We start from the raw sequence: 21,081 nt of genomic DNA, 5'->3' as shown, positions 1-21,081 counted from the left end.
CTGATGACTAAATGGACTGAAAGAATGGATAAACGCAGCTTGGGAGTTCAATATTTTTAAAGAAAACTGCTGTAGAGTAGGAAAATACATGTGCAATAGTAATAATCATTTGTATTTGCTATTTTAATTTTCACAAGTATATAACTCAACTAAAATGAGTCATACTTTTTACACATGTTAACCTATATATAATGAAAAGATAATTATATAATAAAATGTATATACAATAAAATCTACAGGAACAGGTAAACAGAACCTCTCCACATCTGAAGAGGATAGAAGTTCACAGAAGACAGTCATCCACAGAAATAAAAATAAATAATAGAATGTGAGAAATTAGTTGTATCTATGCAAGCAGCATATTCCTTCTCTTTCCAAGGATTATTTCATTACTAATGAACCTTAACTAAACTTCAGATGTTCATTGCAGAAATCACAGATAAGAGAAAGGGAAAAACTTCACTTACAAATCCCCAGACATAAGTTTGGTTATATTTTCTACATATTTTCAGCTAACACAAGAGCAGATTATTTGTGTATATGTATAACAGATTTTTTTCTCACTTGATATAGCAAAGTACATCTTTGCATGTCAACATATCTCTGTATGTACTGACACCCTCAATAGTTACTTATTATTCCATCCTATGGATACACTGAAATTTGTTCATAAAATCTATGAATTCTTCTAAATACACTGCTGTTTTAAGCAATACTAAGAAAAACAGATGTATCTGTTTCGTAAAGATATTTCAGTATAATGGAATTGATAAGTAAAAAGTATCTGTATTTTAAAAATGTGGTTCTTACCACTAAAGTGTCTGTTTGAAAAGCTGCAGCAACTTAAACTTTGAACAACTATATATGTACCACTGTTCTTCATCCTCACAAACTTTGTGGATAGAAAACAGTATTTCATTCCTTTTTTTTTTCTTTTGAGATGGACTCTCACTCCATCGCCCAGGCTGGAGTGTAGTGGCGTGATCTCGACTCACTGCAACCTCCACCTCCCTGATTCAAGCAATTCTCTTGCCTCACCCTCCTGAGTAGCTGGGATTACAGGTGCATGCCACCATGCCCAGCTAATTTTCTGTATTTTTAGGAGATGGGGTTTCACCACACTGGCCAGGCTCATCTCAAACTTCTGACTTTGTGATCCGCCTGCCTCAGCCTCCTAAAGTGCTGGGATAACAGGCGTGAGCCACTGCACCCGGCCTTTCACTCCTCTTCTAACTTAAGTAGAAAACAGTATTTCATTTCTCTAACTCAAATTCCTTCTCCTACCAGGAACACTGTTTTCCTACATACGCAGGTCACTGGTAGATACGCTAAAAAGTACTATGCCCAATTTTAAAATGCTTATTTTAATGAGCTTATTTTATTATATCTGCATATATAGGCCGGGCACGGTGACTCACGCCTGTAATCCCAGCACTTTGGGAGGCCAAGGTGCATGGATCACAAGGACAGGAATCAAGACCAGCCTGGCCAAGATAGTGAAACTCCATCTCTACTAAAAATAAAAAAAAAATTAGCCAGGCATAGTGGCAGGCGCCTGTAATCCCTACTACTCAGTAGGCTGAAGCAGAGAATTGCTTGAACCTAACAGGCAGAGACTGCAGTGAGCCAAGATCGTACCACTACACTCCAGCCTGGGCAACAGAGTGAGACTCCATCAAAAAAAAAATATATATATATATATCTGCATATATAAATAAGCATTTGTGTTTTCTTCTGGTATGTTTCTGCTTTTGTATATTTAAAATTTTTAATCTATACTCTTATTTTTGTGACATAAAAATCTAGCTAGTTTTCTCCAAAAATGAATTATGAACAATCCACCTTTTTAAAATAATACAAAACATCACCATTATCAAGTGCTAAATTCTTACATATATTTGGGCATTTCTGGATTTCCTATTCTGTTCTACTCATTGATCTTTTCAGCTGTTAGTAAACAATTTGTGGAAATAGCACATGCACATTTTGATATCTGGAAAAGCAAGTCTTTTTCCATTCTGTCACAAAAAAATAATTTATCACAATAATAAAAGACAGCATGTGTAAAAACTCTAAAACTTTGCTATTTTTATTTGGCTTAGGTAAAAGTGATAAATAGAAAAAGCTCACATCTTCAGAAAATTCAATCTTCCTTTTCAAGCACATGAACCTTCTTCCCATTTCAGTTTCCTTCTAAGGTTCCCCAGTAAAGAACATATTTACATAGGGTACATTGATAAAAAATCCATACTGGATTTTATTTGAAGAATATTTAGCCTTGAAGTTAATATGTTTTGGGGCTCCGTTCTTAGTTCTCAATATACTTTTTTATAATATATAGAACATTGCTTTAAAATGTGTACATTAAAAATAATCTGCTGCATCAACTTAATTTTTCGAGTTAAATCACTTTAAAACAATCTATTAGTGTTCTGTGAGGGAGATTATAATTGGATTGGAAATCAGCTCAAGTTTTGTTTTGTGTTGCTGCTCACAAAGGGACCTGTGCCCTGACCTCTGACCTCGCTGAGGTTTCCACACCCAGGGTGGTGTGGGGCCTGCGGAGACAAGAAAGCCAGGCCCCCTCCTCCCCCGCCAGGAGGGTTTGTCCCCATCACCGCCCCCCCCCCCGCCCCCGTCCCTCCTCCATCACCCCCCCCCCCCCCGCCCCCGTCCCTCCTCCTCCCAGCCCAGGCCCGGTTACCTCTTTTGCTTGTCCGTCTTGTTCACGTCAGTGTCCCTGAGCATGACGATGAGATCCTTTCTGGGGACTTTACCCCACCAGGCAGCTCTGTGGAGCTTGTCCAGATCTTCTCGACGGACGTGGTACCTCGGCTCCATGAAGGCGCTGTCGTCGTATTCTTCCCAAGCGCCCACATCGCTCTTGCTGCTCCTGGGTGTCTTCATAGCAGAGTCGTCCTGGTCTCCAGAAGCGCCCAGGTTGCGCCCAGGTTTTCTCCCAAAGGAGAAAACGTCAATCCAAGGAGGTCCAAGGAGGAACAGCAGGCCAAGCGACCGATGCCAAGCCAAGAACGCAAAGCCAAGCCAAGCCGCTACGCGCGTGCCCTGCGCGTGCAAGCCGCTACAGGCCAGCCAAGCAGTTACACGTGTGCCCTGCGCGTGCAAGCCTCTACAAACCAGCCAGTTACCAGTCGCGCGGGCGGCGTGCGTGTGCAAACCGCTACAAGCCAGCCAAGCCGTTACAGGCCAGCCAAACAGTTACGGCGTGCGGCGTCTCCAGAAGCGCGCAGGTTGCTCTTGCCACTCCCCCTGCGGCAGGGGAGGCAATGGCAGCACCACTTGGCCATCTTGCTCCTGAGTGTCTTCACAGCGGAGTCGTCCTGGTCTCCAGAAGCACCCACGTTGCTCTTCCTGCTCCCCCTGCAGCAATGGAGGCAGTGGCAGCCCCATTTGCCCATCTTCCTCCTGAAACCAAAAAGCTTCTTCACAGAGGACGCAGCCGGCATGGAACCAACTTCAGCCACCATCTGCTTTTAACAGCCAGGGGAGACTGATGGTAGCGAGCAGATCCCGTCTACCAACCAGTTTCACCAACTAGCAGGTAACTCCGGGTTTCCGATCTGTTTGAAGAGAAAGATCAATCCCAGCCAAAACCTGCCAACCCCAGCGGGGGAGCCCAGCCCACACCCACCCGGGGCGACCCCACGCCCACCCCAGGAAGGGCCAACCCCCCCGCAATAAAACACCCAGCCCACCCAAGGGAATGCCAAACCCAGCAGAGAAAAGGTCAAGCCCAGCAAAGGAACTAGGGAGGAAACGTCAACCCAAAGGAGAAAACGTCAATCCAAGGAGGTCCAAGGAGGAACAGCAGGCCAAGCGACCGACGCCAAGCCAAAAACGCAAAGCCAAGCCAAGCCGCTACGCGCGTGTGCCCTGCGCGTGCAAGCCGCTACAGGCCAGCCAAGCAGTTACACGTGTGCCCTGCGCGTGCAAGCCTCTACAAACCAGCCAGTTACGAGCCGCGCGGGCGGCGTGCGCGTGCAAGCCGTTACAGGCCAGCCAAACCGTTACGGCGTGCGCGTGCATGTGCATCTCAGGTGGCGCCAGTGCACGTGGCACAGACCGTGGCGGATCCGTGCAACCCGCATGGTTAAGTCTTGGCGCCACGAATGTCACTGACAGCCTTGTGTTCCCAGCAAACTTCGCGGGAGTCAGCGGAGCTTTCAGGCCGTTGAGAAGCCTCCGGTGGGGGAAAAAAGCCTCTTGAAGCAGGACTGGGGCTGAGCGCCTGGAACCTGAGGATGCTGACAGCCTCGTATGAAGAAAGCCCCCAAGACACTCCTGGCCGTGCCGCTGTGCGTGGCAGCGGCTGCAGCTCGGTACTCGGGCGGAGGGAGCTGGCTGCAAATGGCCTCAGAATTGCGGACCACAAAACACCCACCCAGCCCAGCGCCTGCCTGAGGCGCCTTCCACACTTGCTCCTCTTTGGTCCGCACCCAGAACACGAGGCCATCAGTGAGGGGGCACTTGCGGTCACAGGATCACGGCCAGCTCCTGCCCCAGTGCCTCCTGCCCGGTGTCCAAACCAGAGCCAACAGCTGTGGGGCTTCTGGCCTGGGGGGCTCTGCTCCTGGGGGGCATGCAATAGGGTCACGGTGCAGGCTGCTGGGTGCAGGCTGGCAAGAGGCGGCTTGGAGGAGCACCTCCCACGGATGGGGAGATGCAGAAAGTCACCCCCCTGTGCAGATCCTGGGAACAGGACACTGAGCCTCCCTGGTGCTGGCCTCTGAGCTGGACCAGGGCAGTGGCACCCCAACCCTCCTCCTTATGCAGCCAGGCTCCAACCAGGCTGCTTCACCCAAACCAGAGGTGCTTTGGTGTGGGAGGAAAAATGGATTCTGAGCCCAGACACCAACCTGCACTTGCCAAAAAAAGTAGAGGGGAAGCCAATCACAAGTGAAAAAAAAAAAAAGACTATTTTGTAACTGAAGTCTTGCCTAACATGCAGGGTTAAGCTCCTCTTGCTTGATAATAAACTAAATTTTGAACGAAACAAAAAGAAAAAAGACACACACACAATTTTTCCCTTGTCCCTCTGTGATCCCGAGCCAGGAAGCAAGGGGAAGCCTGGCCTCCTGGGATCTCCCCCCAGCTGCGGGCTGAGCAGTTTCCTCCAGGGTAACAAGGAGCAGCTGGGCTCAGTGGGACCGAGCTGCCCTTCCTTCCTGCATGGACATCCCCACATCTTCCATTGCCCCATACAGAGTGCCATGATCCGGGTTCAAATCCTGGCTCCAGCACTCGCAGCCTGAGTTACCTGGCAAATGCCTTGCCCTCAGGCACCTGCTGTCTGTGTCCTTCCTGACAGGAGGGACGGGAGGTGCTGTCCCTGACATGAAGTCCTATTAACAGTCAAACACAAGCGGAGCACGAGACGCCTGGGTGGGGGACTGCCCTGCCGGCTGCTGGGGGTGCTCACCGAAGAGCACCTCCCATCTGCCCACATGGCCTTGCAGGTCTCAGCACTTATTAGGCACCTGACTACAGTAAATCCCTAAACAAAGCCCTGAGCTGCCCTGGGGAATGTGACCAGGGCGATGGACCAGGAAGCACAGTCTGGGGTGCTAGGCACAAGGATAAGCCAATCTCTTCCCGGCAGCTTTGGGTCCCAGGGCACCCTCAGTGGACAGAGAACCCAGAGATGCCACAAGGCTTGAGCTGCATCCCGAGTTCCAGCCCAGCCATGCCGGGCCCAGGGGTACTTTGGGCACTAAGTTGGGATGAGGAGGGGCCAGGTGACACTCCTGTGTTCCAGGATCTGGTCAAGAAGGTACCCTATCGGCCGGGCGCGGTGGCTCAAGCCTGTAATCCCAGCACTTTGGGAGGCCGAGACGGGCGGATCACGAGGTCAGGAGATCGAGACCATCCTGGCGAACACGGTGAAACCCCGTCTCTACTAAAAATACAAAAAACTAGCCGGGCGAGGTGGCGGGCGCCTGTAGTCCCAGCTACTCCGGGGGCTGAGGCAGGAGAATGGCGTAAACCCGGGAGGCGGAGCTTGCAGTGAGCTGAGATCCGGCCACTGCACTCCAGCCTGGGCGACAGAGCCAGACTCTGTCTCAAAAAAAAAAAAAAAACAAAAAAAAAACAAAGAAGGTACCCTATCACTGCCGGGCTCCACCTGGTCCCAGTGGAACAAGAAGAGCAGGAAGCCTCTAGCACCCACCCTCCGGGCCACCAACACCCAGATCCACAGTGTGGCCACCTGAGTCAGCACCACCTGCCTTGGGGACCGGAGCATGAAGGCCCAGATACGAGCAGCACAGTGGAGCAGAGGATGCAGCTGGGCAGGATGTGCTGTGCGGATCCAAGGCGCCCCTCTCGAGGCTGGGGCATAACCTCTCCATCTTATTGACGCATAATATTTTACCTCTTTGTAGGGTACATACAAATGCTTGTTACATGCATAAAATGTGTATTCTGGTTACTTTGAATATTTGCACATAATATTGTTAGTCACTATAGTCTACTATCAAACATTATAGCTTATTTCTTCTAACTGTAGGTCTGTACCCAATTGCCAACTTCTCTTCATTCTCCCTCCCACACCCCATCTTCCTGGCCTCTGGTAACTGCCATCATATTCTCTGTGTCCATGAGATCAAGTTTTAGCTCCCACATGTGAGAACCTGCGGTATTTGTCCTTCTGTACCTGGCTTATTTTACTTAATGACTTTCAGAGCTACTCATTTCTGAAAATGACAACTTCATTATTTGTTATGCCAAATATTCTACTGTGTATATTGAGCACATCTTATCCATTCATCTGTTGATGAATACTTGCATTGACTCTGTATCTTTACTATTGTGAATAATGCTGTGATAAACACAAGCATGCAAGTTACCCTTTGTTACACTGAACTTTTTCTTTTGGATGAATACCTCCCCCCTAGTGAGACTGCTGGACCATAGAGTAGCTCTATTTTTTTTTTTTTTTTTTTTAGAATTCTCTATACTGGTTTCCATCATGCTTGTACTGATTTGCATTCCTACTGACAGTGTAGCAGTTTTCATTTCTCTGTATTCTCACCAGCATCTGTTATTTTTTATTAATAATACCCATTCTAAGTGAGGTGAGATAATATCTCGCTGTGGTTTTGATTTACATTTCCCTGATCAATGATGTTGAGCATTTTCTCATATACATCTTAGCCATTTGTATGTCTCTATTCCTGTCCTTTGCCAATTTTTAAGGGCATTGTTTTGTTAACTTTTCAGGAGTCTGAGTTCCTTGTATACTCTGCATATTAGTTCCCTGTCAGGTGAGTAACTTGCAAGTATTTTCTCCCACTCCAGGGGCTGTCTCTTCACTGTGTTGTTTCTTTTGCTGTGCAGAAGTTATAGCCCACTTATCTGTTCTTGCTTTTGGTGCCTATGCTTTTGAGATCTCATTCATAAATTATTTGCCTAAGCCAATATTCTCAAAACTTTTTCCTGTTTTTTCTGGCAGTTTTATAGTTTCTGGTCTGACGTTTAAGTCTTTTTTTCTTTTTTTGAGACGGAGTCTGGCTCTGTCTCCACGCTGGAGAGCAGTGGTGCAAGCTCTGCTCACTGCAACCTCTGCCTCTCAGGTTCAAGTGGTTCTCCTGCCTCCCGAGTAGCTGGGACTACAGGCGCCCACCACCATGCCTGGCTAATTTTTGTATTTTTAGTAGAGATGGGGTTTCACCATGTTGGCCAGGATGGTCTCGATCTCTTGACCTCATGATCCACTCACCTTGGCCTCCCAAAGTGTTGGGATTACAGGTATGAGCCACCGCACCTGGCCCTAAAGTCTTTAATCGATCTTGAATTGGCTCCTATTTCCAACCTGAGACATGGAGGAAGTTAAGAATGACTTTGCTGAGATAGTAAGACAACTGCATAACTAGAAATAACTGTCAGGAGAAACCCATTGTGTGTTACTAAGGGCACATTTTTATATACTACTTTCACAGGAACAAAGCAGCCAAGTAATTCACTACCCGAATTAAATGTATGACTTTTAAAGAGGAAGCCTTGAGAATCTAACCCAATCTAACCATTACTCAAAAGTATTTGGTAAACTGTCACTTTAGGTGGAGGAAGGTAAGAATTACAGGAAGTTGAATTCTTTAAAAATTCACAGAAATGTACTGTGCTTGGAGAAAAACTTGTAAAAGTTACCACCCTTCTACCATGATTTGATGTCAAACACACTAATATATTACTACTTTTATTTCATCAGATTTTCAACTGATTAAAGTTTTGGTCTTAATCGCTCTTTTACAAAATGAACGCTCACTCAGAGCATACAGTTCTACAGCCAGTTTTAGGAACTTAAAATTTTTATATAATTTCAAATGTTGTCACAGGAATAGTACCAAGACTCCTTCTCTTAACCAAGACTTACCAATTTCTAAAATTGAGAAATTTTTTCCATTTTGTCCCATTTACTTTGTCCGTTAACATGTTTTTTAATGATTTCAGTGTAAACTATAGACATAATTACCCCAAAGTGTGCATTTCCTAAGAATAAAGGTATTCTTTTACACAACTCCAGAAGTTATTAAAATCGGGAATTACTGTTACTATTTTTTGAGATGGTGTATCACCCAGGCTGGAATGCAGCAGTGCAATCTTGGCTAACTGCAGCCTCAACCTTGCAGGCTCAAGCAATCCTCCTGCCTCAGCCTTCTGAGCAGCTGGGACTACAGGGGTGCGCTGTCATGCCTGGCTAAGTTCTGTATTTTTGGTAGAGATGAGGGGTCTCACCATGTTGCCCAGGCTGGTCTTCCACTCCTGGCCTCAAGCGATCCTCCTGCCTCAGGCTCCCACAGGGCTAGGATTACAGGCCTGAGCCACCACACCTGGCCTGATCCCAGTTTTAGAAAAACTCTGTATCTAAATTTAGATGAAAATATATGAATATGTTCGGTGATTGCTTTCACATTTTCTAAACCATACTTTTTTATATCATCAGGAGTCTTCCACAATGTACTTTTGTTTGAAATATTTTCCTGAAGTCAGACATACTTAGCTGTGACCTGGACAGTTCTCCTCACAGCATCCCCTCCCTGCAACCTGCAGGTCCTGAGGTCAGTGGCCCTTGACTCTATATTCTGCCTTAGATCCAGGCCCTAACTCAGGGGATGGCGGCACCAACTCCTGCCCGGCTCTCGGCTGCCTGCACTGCTGGTCATGGGTGAGAGGATGGCCTGCCCCAGATGAGTGTCAGTGTGTGTCTGTGTGCTTTTGCTGCATTTATTGTGTCTTGCTTTTGTCATCTCTATTTCTCCCTTTCCTCCCTGAGGCCTGCACGGGCAGCTGTGCTACCCACCTCTGAGTGTAGGGTGAGCTGTGGCACAGGCCTGGGTGCCTGCTGGGACGTCCCCGGAGATGTGTGGCAGCAGAACCGGGCGGGTCAGACACTCTAATGGGAACTTGTGCTGCCTTCTGTCCCTGTCATTTGAGGCCATTTTGGCCAATGGGAAAGCAGACCCCTCTGGCAGAAAAAGGTCCACTTTGCCTCAGGTTGGGGTGGCAACTCTGCCTACAGGTTGGGTCTCATTGTGAACCTCTGTGGGCAACTGACACTGGGAGCAGTAGAGGACGTGTGGGTGCTGCCTTCACATGTGGAGACAGGGTCCTGCCAACCGTCTCCTGGAGGGGGCGCTGCCTCCTGTGGGTGCCATGTGTGCCAGAATCCAAGCATGAGTGTGCACAGGGGCTGAGCCCACTCAACCCAGGACACAGCTGCTTGGCTGTTTTGGGGCTGGGAAATCTCGAAAACCCTACCAGACCCAGAATCATCAGTGGCTTTCCCACTCTCAATGCCTTGGTGTCTCTGCTTTTTCGGCTGTCACACTGGCGCATTTCTTGGTGCCACCAAAACAACTCAAAATCATCTCTTTTTAATCATGTCTGAATAATATAACCAGCTTCAGGTTTCCTGAAAAAAGAGAAGGTAAAAATCCAGAAGAAAGGCCTACTTGTTTTCTTCCTCTGATGGTCCAGCCTGTCTTCAACCACAGGACTCTATGCTGGCCTGGGGTCTGAGCCTCCTGGATCAGTCACTGTCTAGCTTTGATCAAAACCATGAGCAACTGCAGCAGAAGATGCATATGGAAAATGCTCTGGATTGTCCCCATGTTGGCAAATTATTGTCCAACAAATGAGTAGCTGTCCAGAAGAGTGCAAGACAACTAGTGTGCCTTGGAGCTTGTCAGAGGAAGCGTTCAAGAATGCTTTTTGTCTCATTCAGCAAGTCTCACTTCTTTTTAATGTTCTAAATCACAACATAGAATCACAGGTCAGGCTTGCAAGGAGCAAACATTAACTTCTACCCACATGTACTTGGCCAGGGCTCATTTGAATGGCTAAACGTAGCAGCAAAGAGGCTGGAAGGGAGTGTAATGGTGTGACTAGTGGAAAGAGGAGCCATGTTTGTTGTTCTTCACCCCATGTATACTAAGAATGCTTTTAAAGAAAAAAAAACTTTTTTGCCCAAGCAGTTTGTGCAACAAAATGTGATTCAGAATCTAATTTCACAAAATAAATCCAGAGGTGAGACTTGAGGGAAAAGTGTCCATAGCATCCCAGAATAGGATGATGGTGATGGCTTCTAACCTTGAGGATGTAAGTGGGTTCTTCAGTTTCTAAAATGTATCTATCAGTTCTTGAACCCAAGAAATCAGAACAGATCATAACAGAAAAAAACGACCTAGCTTTCACCTAGACAAAACAGAAAATGCAGAAGCAGCCTGGCACAACTACCACCATCTGACTTTTGACAAAACCACAGAAATAAGAAATAAAGAAAAGGTTCGCTATGCGATGAACGGCGCTGGAATACATGACTAGCCACGTGCAGGAGAATTAACCCTGCAGCCCTGCTTCTCACCATATGGAAAGTTAACTCAAGATGAACCAAAGATTGACACAGAAGACTTCAAATATAAAAGTCCTAAGAGACAACCTATCAAACACCTTTCTCAACATAGGCTTTTGCAAACCACTAGACGATTTAGTACCCAAAAGAAATGCAAGAAAAACCAAAAAGTACAAGTCTGGCCTAAGAAACTACAGATCTGCTGCACAGCAAAGAAACTGCCAAGACAGTAAAGACACAGCCCATATGATGGGAGAAAACGTCCCCAAACCAAGCATCTGACCAACTTGTAACAGCCAGAATCTAGAGGACCTTACCTAAATCAAGAAGCAGAAAAATAACCCAAGTAAAAAATGCGCAAATGACAGAAACACACTAGCAAAAAGAAGACCTAAAAAAGATCAACAGACACGGGAAAATGCTCAACATCACTAATCATTAGAGAGGAGGTACCAGTGCCGTCACACACAGTCAGAATGGCCATCTGTCCAAACTCAAAACATACTTGTGTAGCAGCAGATAAAAATGAACACGGCTACACTCTTGGCGGTAATGCAAACTAGGTCTCAAACTGTGGAGAGCAATTTGAAGATTTCTCAACAACAACAAAGAGGGAAAGGAAGCAGAACTACCCTTCGGCCCAGCAATCCAACCCTGCGTATCGACCCAAGGGAAAAATACATGTGTCTATCAAAAAGACACAGACATTTGCATGTTCACAGGAGTGCTCATCACAGGAATAAAGACATGGACCTGACCTAAATGCCTACCAACAGAAAATGAGAGGTTTTTAAACGTGATACCTATACACCACAGAATACTAAAAAGACACCAAGGAAAATCAAACGCAGAAACAAAATCATGCCCGCAGCAGCAACATGGATGGAACTGCAGGCCACTCTGCTAAGTGAACTCAGGCAAGAACAGAAGACCAAACACTGCAGATTTTCACTTATAAGCAGAAACTCAACACTGAATACACATGAACATAAAGATGAAATCAAAAGACACTGGGTACTACACTACCAGACAGAAACAGGAGGGAAACAGGAAGCCTTGGAGGAAGAAAGACCCAACTGATGCTGTGTTCACCTCCTGGGTGACCGATACATTGGGACCCCAAGTCTGCTGTATGCCACGCAGTGAAGCTAACCTGCAGGCGTACCCCTCGATCACAATCCAAGTAGCTATCATTCTAGAAAACCCAGCTTTGGAAACAGAAATAGAAAAAAAGGAATAAAATACAAGAAAACACACAAAACAAAACAAAAAGCCTACAGTGACCCAATCCACCCATTAGTAGCATGAACACAGAAAGACAACCGAATGGACACAATGGAGTCAAATAATCAACCCAAAATTATAAACACTGAACCCAAAGGATTCTTGTTTTTCCCCTAAAAGCACACCAAAGGCGCAATGGTTGAGGAAACTGGGGGGTCACGTGCGAAGGACTGAAATAAACCCTTCCTCTACACAAGACACACAAAGCAACACAAAATCCACTGAACACCAAAGGGTAATTCTGAAACCAAAATCTCCAAGGAAAACACATAGGTTGCGTGTCTATTGTGGGGAAACTTGAACCTGTGAACCTAAGCTACAAACAGAAAAGGAAGACATAGGAACCAAATACCCATAGAATATAATGGCTTCGCCATCTCACTTTTCTTCTCAAAGGGACACAGAAATCCATGCTAACAAAAACTAATGTAACCATGTGAGACTAAGGACAACTTCAGAGCTTCACAGAGCTTCAACAAAGGAGAGAAAATAGTGAACCCAACAGAAAACATCCCACAGACTGGGAGAAAATTATAGAAAACTGTGGATCTGGAAGGGCTTCTTCTCTAACATATTCAAGAAACTAACGGTTTCCTAAGTGGAAAAAACCATAAAAACCAATACACACGCTAGAAATGCCCAAAGGACTGGCATAGACGTTTCTGAAAAGACCTGAGACTGACTCATGGGTAATAAGTTTCTCCACATCAGTAATCATCCCCCCAAATGTAAATCCCAACCACACTCAGATACTGTCAAACTCCCCAGAGAACGAGTACGACCAGGAACAGCAATACAACTTTTTGCAGATAAGGGCAGTGTAGATTTGCAGACAGAGAAACTCTCACACATTATTGGTAGGAATGAAAATCTGTATACCCACTGGGAGAGACAGCAGGAGCTTTCTGAAACAACAGTACAACCACCAGTTCCTCCAGGCATCCCAACATTGGGTATGCCGGCAAAGCCAAGGAAACTTGGACCTTAAGGAGGTATTTGCCTTCCCATGTTTGAGGAAGTACTCTGGACAATAACCAGGGTATGGAGGGAACCTACCTGTCCATCCACAGAGGAAGAAATGCAGTAAATGAAGGATGCGTGCACGATGGTATACTCCTCAGCCATCCAACTTCTGGACATCAGGTCACTTCCAGCAAGATGGAGAAACCTGAAGGACATTAGGTTAAAGGAAATGAGTCAGGCAGAGGAAGAGAAATTCAAACACAGCACGAACTCACGCACGTGGAATCTAACGAAGTGAATCTCATAGAGTAGCAACGTCAATGGTGGCTACCAGAGGCTGAGGGGAGGCTTGGAAACAGCTACAAAGTGACGCTCAGATGAATGGCAAGAATTCTGGTGTTCTACGGCATAGCAGGGTGACTAGGCTTAAGAGTTTCCTAGCATCATATTCAACATAGCGGGAAGGAGTGATCAGGATGCTCTCTCCACCAAGAAATCCTCACTATAGCCTGAAACAGAGACGCGAGGTCCTGCAATTTGATCACAACAGCACTGATCCATATGTCCAAAGGTCCCTTGCACCCTTAAAGTAAAGGCATAGACCATGTGAAATTTCTGTCTCCAAACAGGATCACAACACATTTCTGAAAGTCCTGTGGGACAATGAAGTGCCCCACATTCCCAAAGCAGTTCCTACATACACAAAGTCGGTGGAGTGCCGTCACACTCTTCCATTTTAAATTACTTCCCAAAGCTTTAGTTACCCAGATGATTTGTGATAGGCATTAGCAGAGAAACACAGGCCAATGGACACCATGAGGGTGCCCAGGAGTAAATTCAAATTGACACAGCATAAGCACGTGTTTAAATAGAACCACAAAAGTAGCACAGAAAGGGAGAGTCTGTCCAATACAGCGTTCTGAGAACTGGATATCCCTAGGCAAATAACAACCAACCAAGGGTCCTTACTGTGTGAAATTCACAATAATCTATTCAACATGAATGAAAGACCTACACCCAAAACTTGAAACTGTCACTCTCTGAGAAGAAAGACTATGGTGTGCAAATACCTCAGTCAACCCTGATCTATGCTTACAGTCTGCAAAAAGGAAAATGAAAAAATATAGGGGAAAGAAAAGATTACAAACAAACAAGCAAAACTCACAACAGATGAGTATGCTGGTGAATTTTCTTTACTTCATCAGTAACCAACGTAGTGGAAAACCAGAACACTGCACACCCCTGAATCTGCTTCAGACTGTAAGGCCTGGGGGCAAGAAAGAATGAAAACAATGAACAAAAAGAAACAAACATCCGGCCGGGCGCGGTGGCTCAAGCCTGTAATCCCAGCACTTTGGGAGGCCGAGATGGGCGGATCACGAGGTCAGGAGATCGAGACCATCCTGGCTAACCCGGTGAAACCCCGTCTCTACTAAAAAAATACAAAAAACTAGCCGGGCGAGGTGGCGGGCGCCTGTAGTCCCAGCTACTCGGGAGGCTGAGGCAGGAGAATGACGTCAACCCGGGAGGCTTGCAGTGAGCAGAGATCCAGCCACTGCACTCCAGCCTGGGCGACAGAGCGAGACTCCGTCTCAAAAAAAAAAAAAAAAAAAAAAAAGAAACAAACATCCAAAGAATGGTAAGAAAGGTATCGGGGAAAACACAGCGGAGGAGACTTTTTCTGGAAAAGGTGTAAATAACTAACCCTACTAACTAGCAGAAAACAGCAGAAAGAGAAGATAATTAGCAAACCAAAATTGGGCAAAGAAATCAAAGAGTCTTTTCTGCAAAGAACATGTAAAACTGAAAACAAATGTACTTGGTAACACCTAGTTAATATCACTAATCATAAGAAAAACGAAAATCAGAACAAGACTCAGTTACCGTGACCCTCTCGGTGGAAGGAGTATTACAAAGAACTTCATGTATCTTAAAAGAAGGGAAACCACAAACACTGCTGTGAATTTCCAGAGAGGAGAGAGCTCTCTTATCCACAACTGTTAACAGGTAAATTAGTACGCACACTACAGAGGCCATCTGGAGGTTCCTCTGAAAACTAAATATACAACGACCATTTCACTGAGCTGTGCTGCTGCTGGAATCATATGAAATCAGTACACGGAAGACATAATTGCCTTCCCATGCTGACTGTGCAACCAGTCGCAATAGCCAAGATAAGGAACCAACCTGCCTGTCCACCCGCAGAGGATGGGATCCAGAAAGCACAATATCCATTCACAAACATATACTTTTAAGCCAGAACAGGTACTGAAATCACGTCATCTGCGGCAACATGGTGGAACCTGGAGGACGTTATGGTAAATGAAACACACTAGGCAGAGAAGACAACCCTCACGTTACCTCACTGATGAGGAATCTAAGACCCTTTATCTCACATAGACCTACAAAGCACCAGTGCTTGCCAGGGTTGGAACAGAAGACTGAGCATGGGGGGGGATAGGAAATAGGCACGAAGTGACACGTTCCGTAAGAGGAATGAAACCTGCTGTTCTATTCCTCAGCAGGGTGACTAGAAAAAACTTTACCAGAGGATAGTTTTCAAGACAGCCAGAAAGAAGGGTTCTGGCTCCTCAACTAAAAGACAGGAACACTCTACAAGGCAAAAAATGACACTATATTTCCCTGATTTCATCACTATGTGATGCATGCATGGACCCAAATGTTCCACTCTACCTTCTACTTGTACACCTTTAGGATGGGGTCAATTTTGTTCTTTGAAAGTGATGTAAAGAAACAATGAAGGCTAAAATTCCCATGGGACCACAGAATGCTCTGAAACTCCAAAGCCATGCTGGGAGATCCAGACCGTGTCAGATGGACCACACTCTCCAATTTCAAATTTCATAGAAAAGCTACAGACCCACCTCCACCTAGACAGAATAGGAAACCCAGAAGTAACCCCACATACCTGCAACCATCTGACCTTTGAAACACCAACATTCAAATGTAGAAAGGGCTCACTATGCAATGAATGGCACTGGGATAGTGTCTAGCCACTTGCAGATGAATAACACTGGAGCCTTACCTCTCACAAGATGTGAAAAGTAACTCAAGGTGAATGAAATATTTCAGTAGAAGACCTCAAACTATACAAGTCCTACAAGAAAACCTAGGAAATACCTTTCTCAGCACGGGCTTTGGTAAAGAATTTAGATGACTTAGTCGCTAAAGCAATGACAAGAAAAACTAAAATGGACAAGTTGGGCCGAAGAAACTAAAACACTGCCAGATAGCAAAATCAATCACCAGCACAGTAAACACACAGCCTACAGGATGGGAGAAAATGTTCCCAAACTACGCTTTTGACCAAGGTCTAATAGCTAGACTCTAACATGACCTTAAAAAAATCAAGAGGCAGAAAAACGAATAAGCCAAACAATGGGCAAAAAGACATGAACACGTACTTGTAAAAACAAGATGTACAAGTGACCAACAGACAAGAAAAACCCTCAACATCACTCATCATCAGAGAAATGTAACTCACACGCACATGGAGATACCTTCTCACGTCAGTCAGAATGGCCACTTGTCCTAAGTCCAAACATTTACATGGTGGCAAGGCAGCGGAGGAAAGCAAATACTGCTACTCTCTTGGTGGGAATAAAAACTAGTTCTCACGCTGTAAGTTCTTAGAGGTTCCTCAAAGAACTTAGAACTACCATCCAAATGAACAATCGCATAACTGGGTATCTACACATAAAAGAAAAATAAATCCTTCTTTCAAAATGACACAGGCATGGGTATGTTCTTAGAAGTGCCATTCACAAGAAAAAATAAAATAAAATTAACCTATGTTCCCTTTAACAGTTGATTCGATGTTTTAAAGTGTTGTAAAAAGATACTGCAAAATCCTACACAGCTTAAAAAAATATTCACGCTCTCAGCAGCAAGAAGGATGGACCTGCAGGCCGCTATGCTAAGCGAACTAAGGAAAGAACAGAAAACCAAATACCACATGGTCTCACTTAGGGGAAAATACCCATAGACAATACAATGACTTTGCCATCTCTCTCTCTTTTTTCTTCTCTCTCTCTCATGAAATCCCTGCTGACAAAATCTCTCACAGAAATCCCCGCTGACAAAAGCAAATATAAATCTCTGAGACCAACACTTTAGAGATTCTGCATGGGGGAGAAAACAATGACCCCAAAGAGAAAGCATCCTACCTTGGCGGAAAGGATGATTGGGGGAAAACTGGAAAATCATAATTTTGGAAGGGGTTGTTATCTAACATATTCAAGTACTAAAGCTACTAAGTGGGGAAAAAGATTTTAAAAAATACACAAGCTAAAAATATGCAAAGGACCTGCACCACCTCTTCTGCAAAGGACACGAAACTGATCCACAGGTGAAACTAAAGATTCTCCACATCACTAATCACTCCAAACATGTAAGTCAGAATCACACCCGGTATCAGACACCATCAAACTCCACTGAGAATGAATATCACCAAAACAGCAATAAAAATTTTGGACGGCAGCAACCATCGTAGACTTACAGAAAGGGAAGCTCGTCTATGCTATTGATGTCAATGTAAATTAGTGTATATACTTTGAAAAAAAGTTGGGATGTTCCTCACACTGGGTACGCATATTTTTTTTTTTTTTCTTTTGAGACGGAGTCTCGCTCTGTCGCCCAGCCTGGAGTGCAGTGGCCGTATCTCGGCTCACTGCAAGCTCCGCCTCCCGGGTTCACACCATTCTCCTGCCTCAGCCTCCCGAGTAGCTGGGACTACAGGCGCCACCACCTCGCCCGGCTAGTTTTATATATTTTTTAGTAGAGACGGGGTTTCACCGTGTAGGCCAGGATGGTCTCGATCTCCTGACCTCGTGATCCACCCATCTCGTCCTCCCAAAGTGCTAGGATTACACGCTTGAGCCACCGCGCCCGGCCTGGGTATGCATTTAAAGCAAAGGAAACTGGTACCATAAAAATTATCTGCCAGGCCGGGCGCAATGGCTCAGGCCTGTAATCCCAGCACTTTGGGAGGCCGAGGCGGGTGGATCACGAGGTCAGATCGAGACCATCCCAGCTAACACGGTGAAACCCCATCTCTATTAAATATACACACACACAAAAATAGCCAAGCGAGGTGGCGGGCGCCTGTGGTCCCAGCTACTCCAGAGGCTGAGGCAGGAGAATGGCGTGGACAAGGGAGGCGGAGCTTGCAGCAAGCCGAGATCGCGCCACTGCACTCCAGGCTGGGCAACAGAGCAAGACTCCGTCTGAAAAAATATATATATATATATTTATCTGCCTTCCCATGCTTCATGAAGCGCTATTCACCATACAGAAGATATGGAATCAACCTACCTATCCAACCACACATGAAGAGATAAAGACACTGCAGTATATCTGCACAACGCAATACTCTTCATCCGTAACAAAATAATGTGATTTTCATTTGGAGCCACATGGATGAACCTGGAAAATAGAATGTTAAATAAAATAAGCCAGGCGTAGAAAAACAAGCAGATTCATCTCACTTATATGGAATCCAAAAACTCTGCCTTCAGTAAGTAGAAGGCACAGTAGTGGTTTTCCGAGGAGAGGGGAAGGAGGAAATGGGAGGATTGGTTATGGAAACAAAGTTGCAGTTAGTTGGGAAAAAAACATTCTTGGCCAGGCGCGGTGGCTCAAGTCTGTAATCCCAGCACTTTGGGAGGCCGAGGCGGGCGGATCACAAGGTCAGGAGATCGAGACCATCCTGGCTAACACAGTGAAACCCCGTCTCTACTAAAAAATACAAAAAACTAGCCGGGCGTGGTGGCGGGCGCCTGTAGTCCCAGCTACTCGGGAGGCTGAGGCAGGAGAATGGCGTGAACCCGGGGGGCGGAGCTTGCAGTGAGCCGATATCGCGCCACTGCACTCCAGCCTGGGGCACAGAGCAAGACTCCGTCTCAAAAAAAAAAAAAAAAAAAAAAACCTTCTTGTGTTCTATGCCACAGCTGGGTGACTCTGGTTAACAAAATAGTACATTTTCCAAAAAAGCTAGAAGGGAGCGATTTGAATGTTATAACAACAGAGAAATAACAACTGTATGAGAACAGATATACCAAGTACCCCAATTTGATCATTACTAAAAATATACATGTACCAAAAAGTCCCAGAGGAAAAAGTTCCAGCATACTAATTATGTACTTTTTTATGCACAAAAATTTAAGAAACGTGAAAATACAACGCTAATGATCACATGGAAATGGCCCTGTATGTCTAAGGAACCCTGAGAAATAGAAACTAAGTGGGAGGACTCATAATCCCTGATACGCCGCTGTGCTCCAGCCTGGGTAAGACAATGAGACTCTGTCTCAAAAAAAAATTGTTAGAAAATTTGAGGGAATCATAGAAGTGATAAACTGTTGTTACCAAACATGTACACAGAAAAAAGGAATACTAAGTAGCATAAAAATACAAATCCAAACTCATACTGAGCAAAGAACTTAGAGATACCTGCAAAGATGACACAAAATTAACAGGTAAGAGAAAAGGTCCTCAACATCACTATTCATCAAAAAAAAGTACTTCAAAGCCACACTCAGACGTCATTTCACTCTTACCGAAATGAACGTTACTAAAAAGATTTAAAAAATTGTTTTGAGACAGGGACTCTGTCACTCAGGCTGGAGTGCAGTGGCATGATCATGGCTCACTGCAGCCCTGACCTCTCTGGCACAAGTGATCCTCCCACCTCTGCCTCCTGAATAGCTGGAGCTACAAGCACACACCATCACGCCTAATTTTTCGTACTTTTTGTAGAGATGAAGTTTTGCCATGTCGCCTAGGCTGGTCTCAAATTCTTTGGCTCAAGTGATCTGCCCACCTTGGCCTCCCAAAGTGCTTGGATTACAGGCATGAACCATCATGCCTGGCCATAAAAACAACATGCAGGCTACATCAAAGTGAGAAGTTTTTGCAAGGAAAAGGAAACAATGAACCCAAAGAGAAAGGCTGGGGGAACGTTTTGAGGAATCACACATCGGCTAAGGGGTTGTTATGGAAAATATGCAACACATTAACAGTACTAAGTAGCAACAACAAAAAAATGATCCATCCAAAACTGAGCACGGAACCTGAATAGACATTTCCACAGAGACGACATTAAACCACACGGAAGGGAGCTTCCCCCGAGGCAGGTGGCCATGACTAGAGGGACAGAATTAGGCATACGCTGCGGGGACACTGAGAAAAGTCACCCTATGTCCCAATGGCTGTGAAACAAATGTAAAAATTCAGTAGACCACCCACAGTAGTTCATACCTGCAATCCCGGCACTTTGGGAAGCAAAAGCGGGAGGATTGCTTTGAGCTCAGAAGATTGAGACCAGCCTGGGCAACATGGCGAAACCCTGTCTCTACCAAAAATACAAGAAAAACAAAATTCTGCAGACCGGGCACAGTAGTTCATGCCTGTAATCACAGCACTTAGGGAAGCCAAAGCGGGAGGATTGCTTTGAGCTCAGAAGTTTGAGACCAGTCTGGGCAACATGGCAAAACCCTGTCTCTACCAAAAATACAAGAAAAACAAAATTCTGCAGACCGGGCACAGTAGTTCATGCCTGTAATCACAGCACTTAGGGAAGCCAAGGCGGGAGGATTGCTTTGAGCTCAGAAGTTTCAGACAAGCCTGGGCAACATGGCAAAACCCCGTGGCTACCAAAAATACAAAAAAAAAAAAAATAGCTGGGCATGGTGGCACAGGCCCAGCTACTGGGGAGGCTGAGGCTGGAGAATCCCTTGAGCCCAGGAAGTGGAGGATGCAGTGAACCGAGATCTGCCACTGCACTCCAGCATGGGCAACAGGGCCAGACCCTATCTCCAAAAAAATAAAAACAATTTAAAAATCAGCAAATCCTAGAGGTAGCCGGGATCCTTTCCTTCCACCTGAGGCCTGGCCCCAAAACCCCACCTGGGCCGGGCTTCCCCTTCCTCTCACAGCCGGAGCTT

The 21,081-nt window shown here is 45.5% G+C and overlaps 1 protein-coding gene and 1 long non-coding RNA gene across 2 annotated transcripts in view; both read right to left on the bottom strand.

Moving 5' to 3' along the window:
- LOC119620157 (POTE ankyrin domain family member G-like) overlaps window positions 1-12,287 on the bottom strand; it is a 45,394-nt gene extending 33,107 nt beyond the window's left edge. Inside the window, exons 1-2 of the mRNA XM_073020241.1 lie at window positions 3,218-12,287; window positions 2,705-3,185 (exon numbers count right to left, since the gene is read on the bottom strand). Of these exons, the coding sequence (XP_072876342.1) occupies window positions 2,705-3,185; window positions 3,218-3,488 (752 nt within the window). The 5' untranslated portion in view covers window positions 3,489-12,287. The remainder of the gene's footprint in view (window positions 1-2,704; window positions 3,186-3,217) is intronic.
- Window positions 12,288-18,271: 5,984 nt separating this feature from the next.
- The window catches only part of LOC103216852 (uncharacterized), a 32,277-nt gene continuing 29,467 nt past the window's right edge, over window positions 18,272-21,081 (bottom strand). Inside the window, exons 8-9 of the long non-coding RNA XR_012094152.1 lie at window positions 18,452-18,562; window positions 18,272-18,363 (exon numbers count right to left, since the gene is read on the bottom strand). This is a non-coding gene — a long non-coding RNA (uncharacterized lncRNA). The remainder of the gene's footprint in view (window positions 18,364-18,451; window positions 18,563-21,081) is intronic.

The sequence above is a fragment of the Chlorocebus sabaeus genome, chromosome 10 (assembly GCF_047675955.1).
Source record: "Chlorocebus sabaeus isolate Y175 chromosome 10, mChlSab1.0.hap1, whole genome shotgun sequence".
In the NCBI taxonomy this organism is placed as follows: Eukaryota; Metazoa; Chordata; class Mammalia; order Primates; family Cercopithecidae; genus Chlorocebus; species Chlorocebus sabaeus.
This window is presented reverse-complemented; position numbering and strand designations above follow the sequence as displayed.